This window comes from Mya arenaria, chromosome 14 (assembly GCF_026914265.1).
Source record: "Mya arenaria isolate MELC-2E11 chromosome 14, ASM2691426v1".
Taxonomy (NCBI): Eukaryota; Metazoa; Mollusca; class Bivalvia; order Myida; family Myidae; genus Mya; species Mya arenaria.
Window position 1 is genome coordinate 16,259,571 of NC_069135.1, and position 17,659 is coordinate 16,277,229.

The window sequence follows — 17,659 nt, forward strand, 5'->3', positions numbered from 1 at the left end:
GAACAGTTTGACCTAAATATTAAGCTTTATTGCACGATTGCCTTACAAGAGCAAATGACCCCTACTGATTTTCGTCAAATATCATGGTCACATACAACTGTTTTTTAAAACTCATTCTCATAACTGAGAACTGCTTTAGGACCATTAAACTTTAGTGGAAGGTTACTCTTGTCTCAGCAGGTGACCCATTATTTTTTAGGACAGTTCTTCAAAGGTCAAGGTCAGTTAAAGCAGTCTCGTGAAACTTTTGTCCCAAAAATAACCCAAGAACAGCGTGACCTAGGAGCCTGAAACTTCAGTGGTAGGTTGCCACTAGCCAAAAGTCCCCCTTTTTTTGGGCGAGGCATCGGTTGAGCAATGATCACAGTCAACAGCCTCATGAAACCACAGTTCCTTCATTGGAATGTTTGTCTTCACTTACATCTGAAACTTAGGCCACATTCACCAAAACAAAATAAAAGCAAAATTTTGATCCTCCAGCTGTACCAGAAGTCTATAGTAGTTGGAGGATTATGAATAAGTAAAATCAAGAACTTGATGTAGTGTCCTGGCAGTACATCATGAATGAATAAAGACTGTCTGCATCAATGATTCTATGATGGGAGTACACACACCAGCAGGGGTGTGTTGCATAAGCGACCTGCTACCTAACACTCAGTAACGAATGATTATGCAACTTAACTGTCCAAGGCGTGGTTGAAGCTACATGGCTTAGTGTGCTTTTTGACAAATTGAAAATCTGTATTTAAATTTTAAAATGAAACAGTTCAAATCCCATTGACTTTCTGGAGGCCTGGTTAAACCTTCCTAGCTCTTTCTAAAGTTCAACAGGAGAAAGCAGTTTTAAAAAAGCGGATGGATGCATAAGTGCATAAAAGAAGTATTATTTTTTGTGTTGAGTAAAACAAATTAGAAGAAAAAACAAACCTTGTTTATAATGGAATAACTGCCAGGTGGCATTTTATAAGCACGAGTGATACACACGAGTATTTCGTGCACATATGAATGTAAAGGCATTCAGCGCTGGGGAGCCGATATGTTCACATCGATTCAACTGATTGTTAAATTTTACAAGCCAATGTTTAAGGTGAGAGTTTTCTGTCATTATGCCATTTCATCATATGAATGATCTATTTGTTCTCACTTATATACATAGCATTGTAATTGACACTTGAATAACGTGATATAGTATGCATACATGAATCACATAAATGATATGTGTTTTATACATCATTGTTAGGGAGCTTACAGGTGATGAGGCCTGACATCTAGTGGTACGAGATAAATCCTGTAAATCTGGATGACAAACGGGCAGAGGTTTCTGAGTTTGCTCCAGAAGGAGCGTTTTATCTCAAGTTTTCCTCTGCCAGTCGACCATGTCTGTAAGCTCCATGTTTTTGCAAGCATGTGATTACCCAGACATACTTTGCTCATTTTGCTGTATGTGACAATCGGTCTCCCAAATCACTTCACTGAGACCAAAATAATACCATTGAAAAGTACTGGGGTATTGATTTTGTTGTTTTCTATAGGAGGTTATAGAATGGTATTCAGGGAAGTGCTCTTTATTGGTAGTTGCGTAAGCCTTATCCAGCATTTTTCACTTCAAATCAAAATAAAGTATGCTCCTTCACCAAGCATATCTGTTTAATACCAAGAATTATTTACTAGAGATAGGTATCATAGGAAAAAACATATAACGCTATAACTCAAAATATTTCATCAGCATATCAAGACATAATGTTTTAAATAAAGAAAGATAATGCAAGGAAATTACTGAAGTTTTTTATGTTTATGTCACCATTGTTCCACTTTCTGTTATGAAAAAACACACACTATAAATAGCAGTTATAAGAAATGTATTCAATTATCTTTATATGCATAGCAATTGTGAAATTTCTCTGCTTTAAATACAAACAAGTTGTAATGGTGAATAATGTTATGAAAAGTTGTATAATGATCGTCTATTATACATGAAAAATGAATGTTTGAAAAATATGGCAATGCGTAGAGCTATCAGGAACTATTAAAATGCTATAAAACATAAACGGGCAACCCATTACGCTGTATAACATAAATGATAATGCCTCTTGCCCCCTACATATCACTACTTATTACTTTTGTTCCATATAAATTTACCAAGAACACACATTTCAACAGCTATATTCTTTAGACATGACAGTTTTTGTAACCATCATTGTGCAATTTAATCAATTTAAATAATCTTTATAAGGTCGCAAATTTATTTCAAACAGTATAAAAAAATCAGCTTTATTGGTAATAAATATTTCTTGCAAAAAGGTTAATATTGAAAGAACTGGTCATTCATCAATGGAATAATTTTATTTTTATTTTTTTATACCTCAATGCGTTTTACAATAAGTATCTGAATATCCATCACATTAGTTCCTGTAAGACCAGTGTGAATGAGGCAGTCATCCTGAGACAGAGACTTGAAGAGAGAGTATGAGTCATTGTTAGCGAGGAAAGAGGTCACATCCACACCTTGTTCCATTGCCTTTGCAACAAAACCCTTGCCTACAACTGCCCCTGCGGCATCTGTAGGGCCGTCCTGTCCATCAGTTCCAGCACTGAGAAACTCAATGTGAAAATTTGGGTACACTTTCAGTGAGCTGCCTTTATCTGTCATTAGTTGGTTGAGTTTAATGCCAAAGGCGAGAGCCATCTCCTGACTTCTTCCACCTTTGCCGTTTCCCGTCATCTGAACAGTTGTCTCCCCACCACTAATGATACACACTGCACTGCGACTGTTCTGAGCTTTGGTGAGGGCGAATTCAAGGCGTCTCATGTCTGACTTGGTGAGTCCACGACCAATTAGACGGAGCTCAGTCTCTGTGAGAACAACAGACTGGTCCCCCCGGTGGTCCCCGTAGGCCAGCATCATGTACTGAGCCAGCTGTACGAAGATATCTGCAGCCTCTCTTGCCTCTCCCTGGAAAAAAATAATAGCTTTATGTATCTCACGTAAAACAACAAAAATAGAAATAAGAATTTCAGACCAAGATTTGGAATTTAATCTTATCCTCCTTTCATACAATTGCTGTTTTAATATATCGGACATAACTTCATCTGAACATTTATCAAAATTAATTTTATGATAGTGATGCTAATGATCCAACAGCTTTTATCATAAAGCACCTTGATATGATGATGCATAGCAATTGTCTGTTTTATGAATGAAATATCACAACCCACTTAAAAACCAAGAACACCGCACAGCCAGTACCAACACTCAACTGTACAATTGTTAAAGCAATAATTACCAGCCTGGTATTCACTTATTTCTTTTGGTTTAAAGTTTTTGCATAACACCAAAGCTTATATCAGTACCTGTAAATTGTTAGTAAGGATGACCGGAACATAACCCATGGCCTCAGCCTTCATGACTGCTGCCTCTGTGGCTATTGTGTTGCTACCGATTATAACATTTTGGACATGGGACATTTGGTCCTCGAACGGCACTTGGTGCTGGGGCATTGTCTGCTCTGATTTTCTGTCCAGGGCTCTCTGGTTAAGTACAGTCCTGATGGTTTCCGGGACTTTGTCCTGATAATAAAAAAAAATGCATAAGAATACAAATTTGTCAATACTACATGCAGAAAACCTGTTGAATTCTTGCAGAAATGGAACATTCTGACTAAGTTTGAACATCATGTGACCAATCCATACCAAGATATGTATAGGGATGGAGGGTTGGACGGATGCCAAACCAATATCCCCCTCTTTAAACCTACAGTTTGGCAGCGGATAACAAATAAAAGCCCTTTTAAAAAGCAGGTCATTGCAGTATTGCTTAAAGTGATCTTAAGAGGTAGTTGCGCATTTGCGCTCTGATTAGGCATCTCGCCTCAGGTTGGAAGCCTGATCCAGCTTTTTTCACTTCTAATCAAACTAGAGCTGTCACAGTGACATTGTGCTCGACTTTTAATCAGCTTTTAAGGATTGCAAAGATTGGGTGAAACATGCATGGATCACTGTAAAATTAGATAACATGCAAAAACTTAACCACAATTTCTAAGTCATGTGTTAAAGAGGCAAAATTTCCATTATATGCAAGAGAGAGTTATTATACTTACTTTTGTATAAAGTTAAAATGCAATGCAGTAGTTGCTAATTTATTTACTTATATGTGCTAACATGCAAAACCTTGACCAGAAGTCAAATAATAAAGGGCTATAATTTGCATTTTATGCAAAACACAGTTATCTCACTTGGTTAATCAAGTAGATTGGACGGTTGAGAACCATTGTATAAAGTCCCAATACATTTATCAGGCAGTTGCTGAGATATTTACCTATGTGTGCTTACATGAAAAACCTTAACCTGAATTTCTAAGTCAAATAATGAGAGCAATGGTTTGCATTATTTGCATCAATGATCATCAAGTTATCTAACTTAATTACAGTAATTAAATAGGTCAGATAGTTGGGAACACATGTCTTAAGTTTCAATGCCAAACATAATGTTTTTGTTGACATATTGACTTTAAATCTTGTTGCATGAATAACCTTAACCAGAATTCGTGTTTAATTCTCAATATGTAGTGGAAGCCTCCTTCCAGGGTATGGCGGTCATCTGAGTAATAAACACCAATGGTTAAATCTTCATGCAAAGTATTTGTGATTTCAGACTAGATATTTGCATTCATTTTCTGTACAAACTTTTAAAGATATAATAAATCAATTCACTGACCTTGACCCCGAGTCTCTCCAGGACCTGTAGACATTGCCGGGCAGAACTGTACAGAGGGGCTGTAGGTCCACTACTGATAATGTCCAACTTATCTTCTATCACATCGGACAGGATTAAGGACAATACCTGTGAATTTAGAGGCAGTTATTACAATGACATCAACCTTTATCCTATTACTTAAGTGCTAGCACCGGAGAAACTGCCATGCAGAGCTGAACGGAAAGCTGTATGCCTACTGCTGATAATCTGATAATGTCCAACTCATCATCTATGACATGAGACAAAGGTAGCAAGTACATCTGTAAATGATAAGGTTATAAATCAAATGACTTTGCCTTTGACCTTGAGCCTCTCTAGAATAATGGAAAAATTGGCAGGTTGAGCTGAATATCGAAACTGTAGGAACACTTCAGGTTTAGCAAAAAAATTGTAGATGCATTGCTGTTCATGCTTTTGACCATGAGCCTCTCTAGTAAATGGGGCCAAAACTGGCAGAGATGAGCAGAGTCCAATGCTGGAAATGTCCTGGACCAGCTTGTACCCAATTTCATCTGAAAAGTTCAGGGACCTCTGCAGATGAAAATATAATTATTCAGAGAACCTTGACTTTCTGGTACTTGATATATGACAGGATCCCGGATAATAACTAGAAGTGTAAATGTTATTGTTAGGTTGAATTTGAGCATGTGCCCACTCAATATCACTTTTCTTGAGAAACTCTCGATCAGTACATATCGAATGACTTGACAAGAAAACAACTTAACTGGGTAAAGATGACAGATAGCCAGCTGTTTGGAAAACACACAAGAGGATATAACATTGTTGACATTCGATAACAAGTTTTCTAAAATTGAGCATTGGCAAATTTTATTAATTTTAGTAAAATGTTTAAAATTTTAGTAAAATGTTTAATGAATTCCATATTGAATGACCAAATGATATTCTATCATATGACTGTTTTCTTTAATTATATGCCTTTCCATATCCAAAAACATCACTCAATATTGATAAGTCCATATCAGTCTACTGACATTTTCTGATTCCAAATCATGCTTGTACCAGGTGTTGAGTGCTGCTTTTTACACATTGATGTTTATTTAAGATTTACGACATTTACTAATGAATCTATAGCAGATTCTATTCAGGAACATACCCGGTACTAAATTTCCTAAATAAACTATTTCAGAGGAATAAAACTGCTAATATTGGTTTTATATTTATAAAATGTACTAAATCTTTAATGCGGTTGATTTTTGACATCATTTGCGGAACAGAACTTCCAGGAAATAATATGTAGCGCGGTTGTGTTGGTTACAACTATGAACAGTGTATTAAAATATGGAATAAATCAATTAATAATATAGAGAAAATTGAGTTAGAGCACTTCCTGAATACCATTATCATATCTCGTTTGGCACATACACAAAAATTCAGATTCATGTTTACCCACCAAACTCGACATGATACTGGATATGGGAAAAGCGACCAACCACAATATGCTCTATATAAAAAAAAATGACCCTGACATAATTTTGCCCTACTTATTTAACTTCAAAACTTTTATCCTGAAATGAATAAATTTTCATCATATAAGTATAAAGTATCATTTAATCGAAATACTTATGAATTTTTTTAAAGAAAACTTATAAAGATTGCCTGTAAATTGGGAAGAATTTTTGGAAGTGTCTCATTTACCAATAATCAAGTACATATGTAATACCTTTGCCGGTTTGGCAATTCTGGCCAGTCCACCACCCTTGAGTTGCTCCACATTCTGTCTGAGTGTGTTGAGTTCCCCTATGGATCCCCCCGCCCCCTGTACCACATAGGTGAGCTGGATCAGATCGTCCAAGGTGACAGGGGGGATGGGGGATGGCAGCAGGGAGGAACCACCTCCTGGAATCAAATAATATCTAAATGAAGACTAACAAGAGCATTACAAGCCAGGGATCAGCGGATCAGGGGTATGGGGCAGGATCATCCATTTATCTCAGCTTGCCAAGAGTGATTGCTACACTTATGCACGTACTTATTGTTGATATGTGCACTATGTTTCAAAAATATTTAGTCATAGTCAAAGAAAAAAAAAAATCAAGACAATGTTGATAAACACCAAGGCTCTATTAATACCTTGACTTTTTCCATATACTAAAATAAATCAAAGTACAATCACACACATTTACCAACCTGATATAAGTACAACAAGAATGTCATTGTCTGTGAGGTTCTTGGCAAGCTGGAGGATGGACTCTGCTGTTGTTTGGGCGAGCTTGTCTGGGATGTTGTTCGTAGCTCCCTCACACACACGGATCTTGCTGTCCTCTCGCACATAAAGGTCTCTGAAAGGAAAGCCAAACAAAATTTGCTTGTTTCCAATTTCAAAGCCAAAATAAAGCAGAGCTATTACAAAGTGATGGCTTCCCCTGGCCGCTGCCTTGACACATGTTATTGATTGACTCAGGTAAATATTTAAATAAAAATCTTTATATGATATATTTAAAAGTTACATGAAGGAAAACTAGTCTTGTTTGCAAGAATATCAATCTTAAACTGGAATTGTTGAAGGGAACATATTTCAAACACACGCAGATACCATGACCTTAAAGCTTAAGAATCCTGGTGAAGCGACATATCCTCATCTCATAGTGGTCAATAAACTAAAATGATTTCCTATTTCCACCCTGAATGTCAAAGATATGAACCAGACAAGAACCACCATCACCATCAAGGCTTATATAGCAACACAGAGAAATTTCTGAGCTCCCCAGTGAGCTTGAGGTTGAAGCTAGACATTAGATTTGTGCGGCTAATGTGTCTTCCTATGGTGTTCACCTACACTAAATTATTCCAGATCCCACATTGACTGACAAATCCGGACACAAACCACTATAGTTTGTAAGGCTTCTATATCAAAACCAATAGTTCCGATTTGTACAGTGACCTTGACCTAGAAGATAGAGACTATGTTCATGCGCGGGACACCTAGATTTATTGTGATCTTCTACAAAATTATTTTGAAATCACACAATAAATGACAAAGTCATGGACTGGACACAAACCAATATCATCAGCAAGGTTTATATAGCAAAAGTTTAGTGACCTTGACCTTGAAGTAAGGGACCAGGGTCTTGGGTGTCATCTTATGGTAGTCACTCATACCAAATTATTTCAAAATCCCACCATGAATGACAAAGAGATGGAAGGGACTGTAAGTGTGACTTTGTCCATGTTAATAATATAGACACCCCAAAGTGAAGAAACAGCACATTCATGCGAGAACATGAAACTACCAAAAGAAATACCCAAAGGATAAAAAAAAATAATGGTCTGAAATAATATGCCAGTAGCAATTAATAAATTAGGTTCTGGCTCAAACAAGGTCAGTTGAGAAACCAGTAACAATTTACATGGTGTTAAACCTAAAAGATGAACAGTTTTATTTGGACATTTGTACATTGGGTAGCATTTTATAATAAAAGGTATTGTTAGTGGTGATATTTCTACACAAGTTATTTGAATTGTAGATACATTTAATGATGAGTCATGACTGCATGTTCTCCAGTCACACAATACTTATTATTATCTGTATAATAATTATGTTTGTTCTGAAGAAAGCAAAGATGAAAGTTATAAGGAAAACATTATATGCAAATGGAAAAGAAAGGCAATAGTGTCCAGTGATCTTACTGTTTTCCAATGCTCATGAACAGATCTTTAGTTCCGTAAGGAATACTGATGATGCCATTGACAATGTGTGGCCCAATGAGATCCTCGAGAGCTCGTGCCATCCCAGACACGGCCTTCCCAAACCCGACCACATGCACGTTGTTTTTCAGTGAGTAATTCCTTCCATTAACTGTCACCTCTGATCCTGAAATTATTATATACATATTGGCTTTAACTTGAAGGTACTGTCAGTAGGTAGAAGTGCTATAATATATAAACTAATAATACTAAGGTCCACAGCTATCACCAAGGCTACCAGCTATCACAAAGGTTACCCGCAATGACATAGGTTACCAGCTATCACTAAGTTTACAATCTATCACCAAGGTAACCTGCTATCACCAAGGTTACAAGTTATCACCAAGGTTACCAGCTATCACCAAGGTTACCAACTATCACCAAGGCTACGAGCTATCACCAATGTCACCAGCTATCACCAAGGTAACCTGCTATCACCAAGGTTACAAGTTATCACCAAGGTTACCAGCTATCACCAAGGTTACCCACTATCACCAAGGTTCACAGCTATCACCAATTTTACCAACTTTCACCAAGGTTACTAGCTATCACCAAGGCTATCAGCTATCGTCAGGGTTACCAGCTATCACCAATGTAACCCGCTATCACCAAAGCAAAAAGCTATCACCAAGGTTACCAGCTATCACCAAGTTTACCCAGTATCACTTAAGGTTGTTTTTTTTTGTTGCCAAACTAGTTTCCATTTTTTTTCAAGGGTTTCCAGTGTGGAAATCTATTTCGAAAGATTTGCTTTAAGTAACAAATTCATGGTTTAGTGTACAGCTCAACAACATCATGGAGCTTCTGCAAGTGGCCATCTTTCCTTTACAACTTCAAAAAAATGAATCCAGCTAGATGTTGTTTGCCTGTTTTAACTAAATTGTGTTTCAACACACGTGTTGGATCACTGTCCGCCATGTTGTTTTTTCAAAGTGAACTAGTTTTAAGATGGAATAAACTGACAAAACTGCCTCTGGATGGGTTTTGATAGTTATAGTTTGGGTGTTCATAATACAAACAATAAAACTGGTTTTCATTTTTTTCAACAAATAAACAGTTTGTGAAACCAATATAAAACCAAATCTAGTTTATTACCACCAAAAAGGCCCAAAGGTTCAAAGCTATCATCAAAATTACCAGGTATCACCAAGGTTCCCAGTTATCACCAAGACTCACAGGTATCACCAAGGTTACCAGCTATCACCAAGGTAACCGGGTATAACCTAGGTTCCCAGGTATCACCAAGGTTACGAGCTATTACCAAGGTTACCAGGCATCACCAAGATAACCAGGTATCACCAAGGTTTCCAGGTATCACAAAGTATCACCAAGGTTAACAGGTATCACCAAGGTTCCCAGCTATCACCAAGGTTACCAAATTAAAAAATAGACTGATGCCTCGTTTCTGTGTATTGTCAGAGGCACTAAAAGGTAAATCCCAAATATCTAACAAAACAACATAAACCTTACAGCCTTACCATCTTTAGACACTTGAAGTGACTTTCTCAGCATCTGTGGTGGGTAAACCGCCGACACTGCAGCATGAAATATCGCTCGAGCATCCTGGCTTACCTCCTGACTTAATAATGTCCCCTTATTGTTTACCCTGTCATTTATTTCTGTTGACATGGCTCGAGACTGTTGAAAAATAGAAGTGCATTGTGTTGCATTATTTTATCTCTGTCAATATAATTATAAAGACCATTTAAGTTCAACACATACATTTAACGCATTTTTGTCTACACAACTTTATTAATTTGAATAATTTCTCTCTTTGTTTTAAAATAAAATGCATTGTATAAACATTAGAAACAATACTTACATGTATCTGCAAATCCACATCTATCAATAAGGGGCATTTGGTAGCACAACTTTTGAACCCTCTTCTATGAACATTGAAAGAATAATGAGGCTGTGAAAGAAGGTTTTCTTCCCAATATCTCTGTTGTTTAAGTGATGTTGGAAGTTTCATGGAAGGAGGTAAATGACACATCAATTTTAAATCTGCCAGTTTCCACTCTTTGACATGTTCTAATAAACCACAAATCTCAGAAGTCCTATCTACAGATACAGTATCAAACTCTTTAGCAGACTTACTGGATTCCAATTGTTTTAAAATCCCATCACATTCATGTAGTTGCAATCTAGAACACAGCCCTATGGAGATTTGCCTTGTGGCATTAATGAAATATTCACAGCTGTATTTAGACACTGATAAAGCATGTGACCTCCTAAGGTTCTTCAATTGTAAGGCCATGTCAAAGTTTCATACAAGTGTTGGAATCTGAAATAAAAACATTATGAATATTTAGTATTATAAATTTAAGCAAAACATTTAATAAGAACTTTCTAAATTCACTACTTCTTTATGAAACTGATAAAGGTACATTGTATGCAATGTGAACGTAGTACACTCATTCTTTTTTATTTAAAGTTAAACTATACTAGCTGCATGTACTAGTATAAGGTTACATAAAACAATAAACCAGGGATTTAGTGTGTCTCCTTCACCTTTGACATACAAAATGTTTGTATATGACACATCATGGACCCATAAACAGCGGTAAACATTGTATAAAAAGAAATGCAGAAAATAATATAAACAGAATTTGATAAAAAAAAGACATTGCATGTACATGTTTTTGTATGAAGAAATATCAATTTCAAAATACCATGATAAACTTCAAATAAACATTTTGATACTGCTAAAAATGGCAGCTTTTAAATACATGTAAACTCTAAATAGCTAGAAGTGACAAAACATGTAAAAAGGTAGTTCTTGCTTCCATAACCTTATATGTAGAAATTAATCCTTTTGATGTTTACTCCAATTTAAGGTTGTGAATATGTCCCAAAAGATAATATTCAACATATTCACTGAAATTCTTAGCTAGTAAAATGGTAAATATATCATGTTACATGTATTGATAGTGATACAAGATTTTTTACTATACTTAAAATTCCAGCACTGCTTTCTTCGTAAAATAATAACAAGGAATATGGACACCACATGCTTGCAAATTAAAATGTGTAATCTGCCTTTGTTTGTTTGTTTATTTGAGTTTTTCAAGGTCTGCCCACGCCCATTGGCTGCATTATGGCTTGACCCCACCATGACGCCATCACGACTTTAATTGTGTTTAAATGCCATGACAAGTGACATGAAATAGAAGTGACAGCAATTCGCAGTCAAATCCAGACATTGGAAGACTTGAAGAAACACAGTGAGATACAAAAGATATGGGTAGGATATCCTAGCTCTTTGCGAAGAGACCTCTTGGTTCTTTAGCATGCTCAGTGTAAAGCACCGATATGCAGGATACAGGTTTCCTGGGTTGAACCAGTATTGAGTACACCACTTTTCCATGCACTACCCTTTAGATGCCGAGCGCCTGGCAGGGAGCTACTTGTACCAACTTTTAACATCTTTCGGTATGACGCGGCCAGGGATCTTGCCCACGACCTCCCTCCCAGTAGGCGGACGTCTTAACTACTAGCACACGGAGACAGTTAACTGCTCTTAGTATCTGAAAACGTCCCCTAATCAAAATATCACATCAATAAAACATCAAGTTTTGCGCATAACACGCCCGTTATGTTGGTCAAAACGTCCCTTTTTATTTATATCTTGATTTCATCGACTTTTCGTGACTTTTGATGGAATCGTTTTAATTTGGTGATGTTTTATGAAAATTACAGCCTTTGATACAGTGAACTCGACCAGGTGTCAGCAATAATACAGAATACCGACCAATTGACCTTGTGAATTACCAATTCAATGCATACGAAATTGTGTTCTCAAAACATTCAAACGATTGCACATTTTGGAATGCTGGCGAAATGCCATGGTTCTGCATGTACATGTAATTGTTAATTAAATGGATACATTGTAAATTACTGTTCAACTTTTCTAAATATGACATTGCTTCCCGCAGAAATCTGTGAGAAAAAATATTCATTTCGTAGTGTTGGCATTTGTGGTTACATTCGGGCAAACTCCGCGCAGTGTTACTTCCCTTGCAGTACAGTAATCACTGCCACCACAAGATTTTCATCCAAAATTGGATGAAAACTTTTAATGGCATTTTTTTAATCATATATATTTATTCTTATATCCTTTCTTAAATAATTACTTTACGCCAGTTGATAGGCATAATATGTTTTATAAAAAAATAACAATTAAAAAAAACATTCGGAAATGTTCGGTCTTTTTTCAAATTGAAAGTAGGATTTACAAATTACAATATCAACATGGATGTGTTGTTAGCTATTCAGACATGTATCGAACGTTTTGCATTTTTTCCTTTTATGGAATAAAATCGTTTATTTTCTAAACAAATGAAACATGTTGCTGGAATTTCTTTTAAAGGTGTTCCGTCCATTTTGTAAATTGCAATCACGTGCCGTTTCTATCATCACGTGATATTTGTGAAGGCAGTGATTACTGTACTGCAAGGGAAGTAACACTGCGCGGAGTTTGACATTCGGGTACAGGGTGATACAGGAATCCAGTGGATTTCGCGAAATCCACTCAGAACTCATTCATTTTAATTATTAATACTTATTTTTTGTATACATATTGCAAAGTGCCTCATGAAGGGTTTATATTTCAAATTTTATTGAAATTGGTCACAAAATGAAGAAGATAGAGCAATTTTTCGATTTTTTTTCAAAAATAGATCGGAAATCGAGGTGAAATCCAGATTTCGACAAGTGAAATCCACTCATAACGCATTAATTTTAACAAATATTCTTGCGTTTTTGTATACTTATAAGAAAGTGCCTCATAAAGGGTTAATGTTTCAAATTTTATTGAAATTGGTCAAAAAATGAAGAAGTAAGAGCAATTTTTCGAAAATAGATCGGATATCGAGATGAAATCCAGATTTCGAGAAGTGAAATCCACTCAAAACTCATTTATTTTAATTAATTATTTTTCTTTTTTGAAAACATATCAGAAAATGCTTCATGAAGGGTTTATATTTCAAATTTTATTGAAATTTATCCAAAAAAAAAGAAGTAAAAGAAGTAAGAGCAATTTTTCGGAAAATGATCGGAATTCGAAGTGAAATCCACTTTTTGAGACAAAAATCCACTCATAACTCATTTAAATTTTACAAATATTTCTTTTCGTTGAACAAATAATTGAAAAGGCTTCATAATAGGTTTATATTTCAAATTTTATTCAAATTGATCCAAAAATAAGAAAGTTGTAGACATATTTTGTAAACAGATCGGAAATCAAAGTGAAATCCAGTTTTTGAGACGTGAAATCCAACCATAACTCAACCATTTTTATTAAAAGATAAAATTTATTGTTTGCATTTTGGAAAGTGCCTCATGAAGGGTTTATATTTTAAATTTGTCAAAAAATAAAGAAGTTAGAGCAATTTTTCGAAAATTGATCGGAATTCGAAGTGAAATCCAATTTTTGAGACGTGCCACTCATGACTCATTTAAATTTAGTTTAAACATATTTTATTCAGTTCGTATATACAAAAATAACAGTACAGCAATAGTATGATGAAATGGATCGGAAAACAAGCAATGTAATTGCTTATATTAATTCCTTTCCATGTAGCAGTGTACAGTTACGAATTGCATAGAAAAGTCAGTGTATGATGTATAGTGAATAGTTTGACGAAATATATTAGTTTAATAACTGTTCAAACTATTAGTTACATTTAATTTGAATGTTTTGGAATAATAAGATAACTATTAAAAAGACAAACAAACAAAAAGAAAAAAAACGCAAAAATATTCTGTCACACACACACACTGTCCCGATGAAAAGCGATCGATACACCAATGGGGTCGACTGTTAGGCATCAAAACGCTTTGATGCTGTAATGAATCTCTGGACTTTTAAAAACAAGCTTGAATTGGCATCAAGGGTAAGGCGATCATTACCGAAAAGAAGATTTTCTACAGTAGTAGCACAAGGTAAATCATGGATAAAACGGTTACGCATTAATTGATATCTAGGACACTGAGTGAGATAATGTGACACAGTTTCAACGGCACCACAAGCACAAAGGGGAGAAGGAATAATAATTCTTCTGTGAAGGTCATAATTTAATGAGCTACATCCTAATCGCAGACGAGCATGATTAACTTGATGTTGTCTGTTTCCTACATTATACAGGAGTTGTGATTTCTTTGGTTTCGTGTTAAGTTGTGATTTAAACTCGCTGAGAGTAGGTGCATGTCTGATATCTTCAGGAAGTGAGTTCCACTGGCGAATAGTCAGGGGTAGAAATGAAGTAGCATAGGCTTGAGTTTTACAAGGGATGACTGGAACTTCTGAGCGATTTCGTAGGGCATATGGCTGAGCTCTCGGCTGAGGAATTAGATTTGTAAGATACTCTGAAGAAAGACCATTTTTCATTTTAAAGAACAAAATGAGGCGATGTTTACGTCTCCTTTCCGCAAGTGTATCCCAGTTAACGTCAGCTATAAGCCGCTCAATGCTACAAAGTTTGGTAGCACCGGTTACAATTCTAGCCGCCTCGTGTTGGACAGCTTCGATATCATTTTTTAATTCATTACTACAATTGTCCCAGACAACATCGGCATACTCGAGTAAAGGTGTAATAAAAGTGACATACATTTTGTCCAAGGCTGCACGGGAAATTACAAACATTAACGCCCTAAGAATACCAATTCTCTGCCATGCCTTGTTGACGTTTCAAGATATGTGGGATTGCCATTTGCCATCTGAAGAGAAGGTTACCCCAAGATGTTTATGAGTGCTGATTTGAGATATGGGTACATTTTCGAGATAAAGTGGGAGTTGATTTTGTTGTTGACGTTTACGAGAAAAGAGAACAGATTCTGTCTTGGATGGATTAAAAGTTACTAGCCATTTCTTCGACCAAGATGATATTTGAGATAGATCATGGTTAAGGTCGGCTGCAGAAGATACGGGATCTTCGACAATAATGTAAAGACTGGTGTCATCTGCGAATAAGCGTATGTTTGCCTTAATGTCATTGACAATGTCATTAATGAAAATAAGGAAGAGCAATGGTCCAAGGATAGATCCTTGAGGAAAACCAGCGTTGATAGTGAGGATTCCTGAAGCAGAGTTGGATAGGACTACCCGTTGTTTGCGGTCAGAAAGATAAGAGGAAAACCAATGAAGAAGTGAACCACTTATACCGATGGATGACAGCTTATGAATAAGGCCATGATGCCAGACTCGGTCGAACGCCTTTGAAACGTCACAAAAGACAGCCCTTACTTCTTTCCCTTCATCTAAGGCTTTGCTGACGTCGTTGTAAAAGAAAGCTAGCTGGTTGACGCTAAAATCGCCTTTGATGAAACCAGATTGGAAGGATGTAAGTATTTCATTCGAGATGACGTAGTTGTAGAGGTATTTGTGGATACAGCGCTCCATGAGTTTGCCAATACAACTTAGAAGTGATATTGGTCTATAATTGCAGGGACTAGATGGATCAGATTTTTGAAAATGGGGCAGACGTTCGCCAACTTCCATGGAGAAGGGAAGGTAGAGTTTGCCAACAATCTGTTAAAATATTTCGAGAGAGGCACAGCAAGTTCGTCTTTGCCCTCTTTAATACGTTTAGGACTAAACTTATTTAGATTTAACAAATGTTTCTTTTGGTTAAACAAATAATTGAAAAGCTTCATAATAGGTTTATATTTCAAATTGTATTCGAATTTATCCCAAAGCAAGAAAGTTGTAGACATATTTTGTAAAAGATCGGAAATCGAAGTGAAATCCAGTTTTCGAGAAGTGAAATCCACTTTTTGAGACGTGAAATCCACTCATAACTCATTTATTTGTAAGAAATATTTATTTTTGTTGATCAAATTACCAAAAAGGATTCATAATAGGTTTATATTTCAAGTTTTATTTAAATTGATCAAAAAAAAGAGAGTTGTTGATTGACATATTTTGTAAAAAGATCGGAAATCGAGTGTAATCCTTATTTCTTATTATATATAAATATCAGCAATAGTTAAGTAAATTTATATTTTCAATTTAACGGATTACATAAGATTGATTTATGTCACTTAATGTTTTAAGGAAATGCCATATCTATCAATTTGTCAATATATTAAATGCATTTCACCCCCCCCCCCCAATAAATTGTCCTATAACTAAATAAACATCGTCACTCGATATGCATGTCTACATGGTTCTGACTTATAATAAGCCGCGATAGTAATAGCTGATTACGTTAACATACAAACGATTCTACTTTATTATCCAATACATACTTGACTGTATTTATTTCCTTATACTAAGAAGATTTCCTTCTCCAAAATTGGATTTCACTTCGATTTCCGATCTTTTATCAAAATAAATTTTCATAATATTTTTTTGACCAATTTCAATAAAATTTGAAATATAAACCTATTTTGAGGCCTATTGCAGTTTATATGTTCAATTAAAACAATATTTGTTACAAAATAAATGTGCTATGAGTGGATTTCAAAATATTTGTTACAAAATAAATGTGTTATGATAAAATTTGAAATATAAATCAATTATGAAGCCTTTTCAATTGTATGTTTAACAACAAAAAAATATTTGTAAAAATTAAATGAGTTATGATTGGATTTCACGTCTCAAAAAGTGGATTTCAATTATCAAAATTTGGATTTCACTTCGATGTCCGATCCTTTTTCGAACAATTGCTCTTACTTCTTCATTTTTCGACCAATTTCGAATGTTTTTGAAATATAAACCCCTTATGAGGCACTTTCTTATATGAACACAAAAAAGAAAAAAAATATTGATTAAAATAAATGAGTTATGAGTGGATTTCTCTTCTCGAAAACTGGATTTCACCTCGATTTCCGAAAAATTGCTCTAACTTCTCCATTGTTTTACCAATTTCATAAAATTTGAAATCTAAACCCTTTTTGAGACACTTTCAAAAAAAAAGAAAAAAATATTAATAAAAATAAATGAGTTCTGAGTGGATTTCACCTCGATTTCCGATCTATTTTCGAAAAATTGCTCTAACTTCTTCATTTTATGACCAATTTCACTAAAATTTAAAATATTAACCTTTTATGAGGCAGTTTTTTATCAGTATACAAAAACGCAAAAATATTTGTAAAAATTAGTGCGTTATGAGTGGATTTCACTTGTCGAAATCTGGATTTCACCTCTATTTTTGAAAAGAAATCGAAAAATTGCTCTAACTTCTTCATTTTTTGACCAATT

General features: G+C 35.3%; 1 protein-coding gene across 12 annotated transcripts; it reads right to left on the reverse strand.

Moving 5' to 3' along the window:
- Positions 1 to 1,717: 1,717 nt before the first annotated feature.
- Positions 1,718 to 12,928, reverse strand: LOC128216673 (glycerate kinase-like). 12 transcript variants are annotated; one of them, XM_052923309.1, is made up of 10 exons: positions 12,229 to 12,928; positions 10,555 to 10,741; positions 10,280 to 10,343; positions 9,936 to 10,095; positions 8,401 to 8,584; positions 6,901 to 7,052; positions 6,434 to 6,609; positions 4,714 to 4,839; positions 3,352 to 3,567; positions 1,718 to 2,953 (listed from the first exon to the last, which is right to left on the reverse strand). In XM_052923309.1, the coding sequence occupies exons 4-10, from the start codon at positions 10,084 to 10,086 to the stop codon at positions 2,357 to 2,359; spliced, it is 1,602 nt and encodes a 533-aa protein (XP_052779269.1). In that variant the 5' UTR covers positions 10,087 to 10,095; positions 10,280 to 10,343; positions 10,555 to 10,741; positions 12,229 to 12,928; the 3' UTR covers positions 1,718 to 2,356. The 12 variants fall into 12 exon arrangements, with proteins under 12 accessions (XP_052779269.1, XP_052779267.1, XP_052779266.1 ...); XM_052923307.1 differs by having other exon boundaries at positions 10,280 to 10,741; positions 12,700 to 12,928; XM_052923306.1 differs by having other exon boundaries at positions 10,280 to 10,741; positions 12,364 to 12,928.
- Between the last annotated feature and the right edge of the window lie 4,731 nt (positions 12,929 to 17,659).

What these genes read in the sequence shown, in the direction of transcription:
- LOC128216673 (XM_052923307.1), bottom strand. Translation starts at nt 10,714, where the DNA reads ATGGCCTTACAATTGAAGAACCTTAGGAGGTCACATGCTTTATCAGTG. An exon ending in TCTTGTTGTACTTATATCAG is followed by an intron (nt 6,610 to 6,900) that starts GTTGGTAAATGT and finishes ATTTGATTCCAG; the next exon opens with GAGGTGGTTCCTCCCTGCTG. An exon ending in TCCTTACTAACAATTTACAG is followed by an intron (nt 2,954 to 3,351) that starts GTACTGATATAA and finishes ATTTTTTTCCAG; the next exon opens with GGAGAGGCAAGAGAGGCTGC.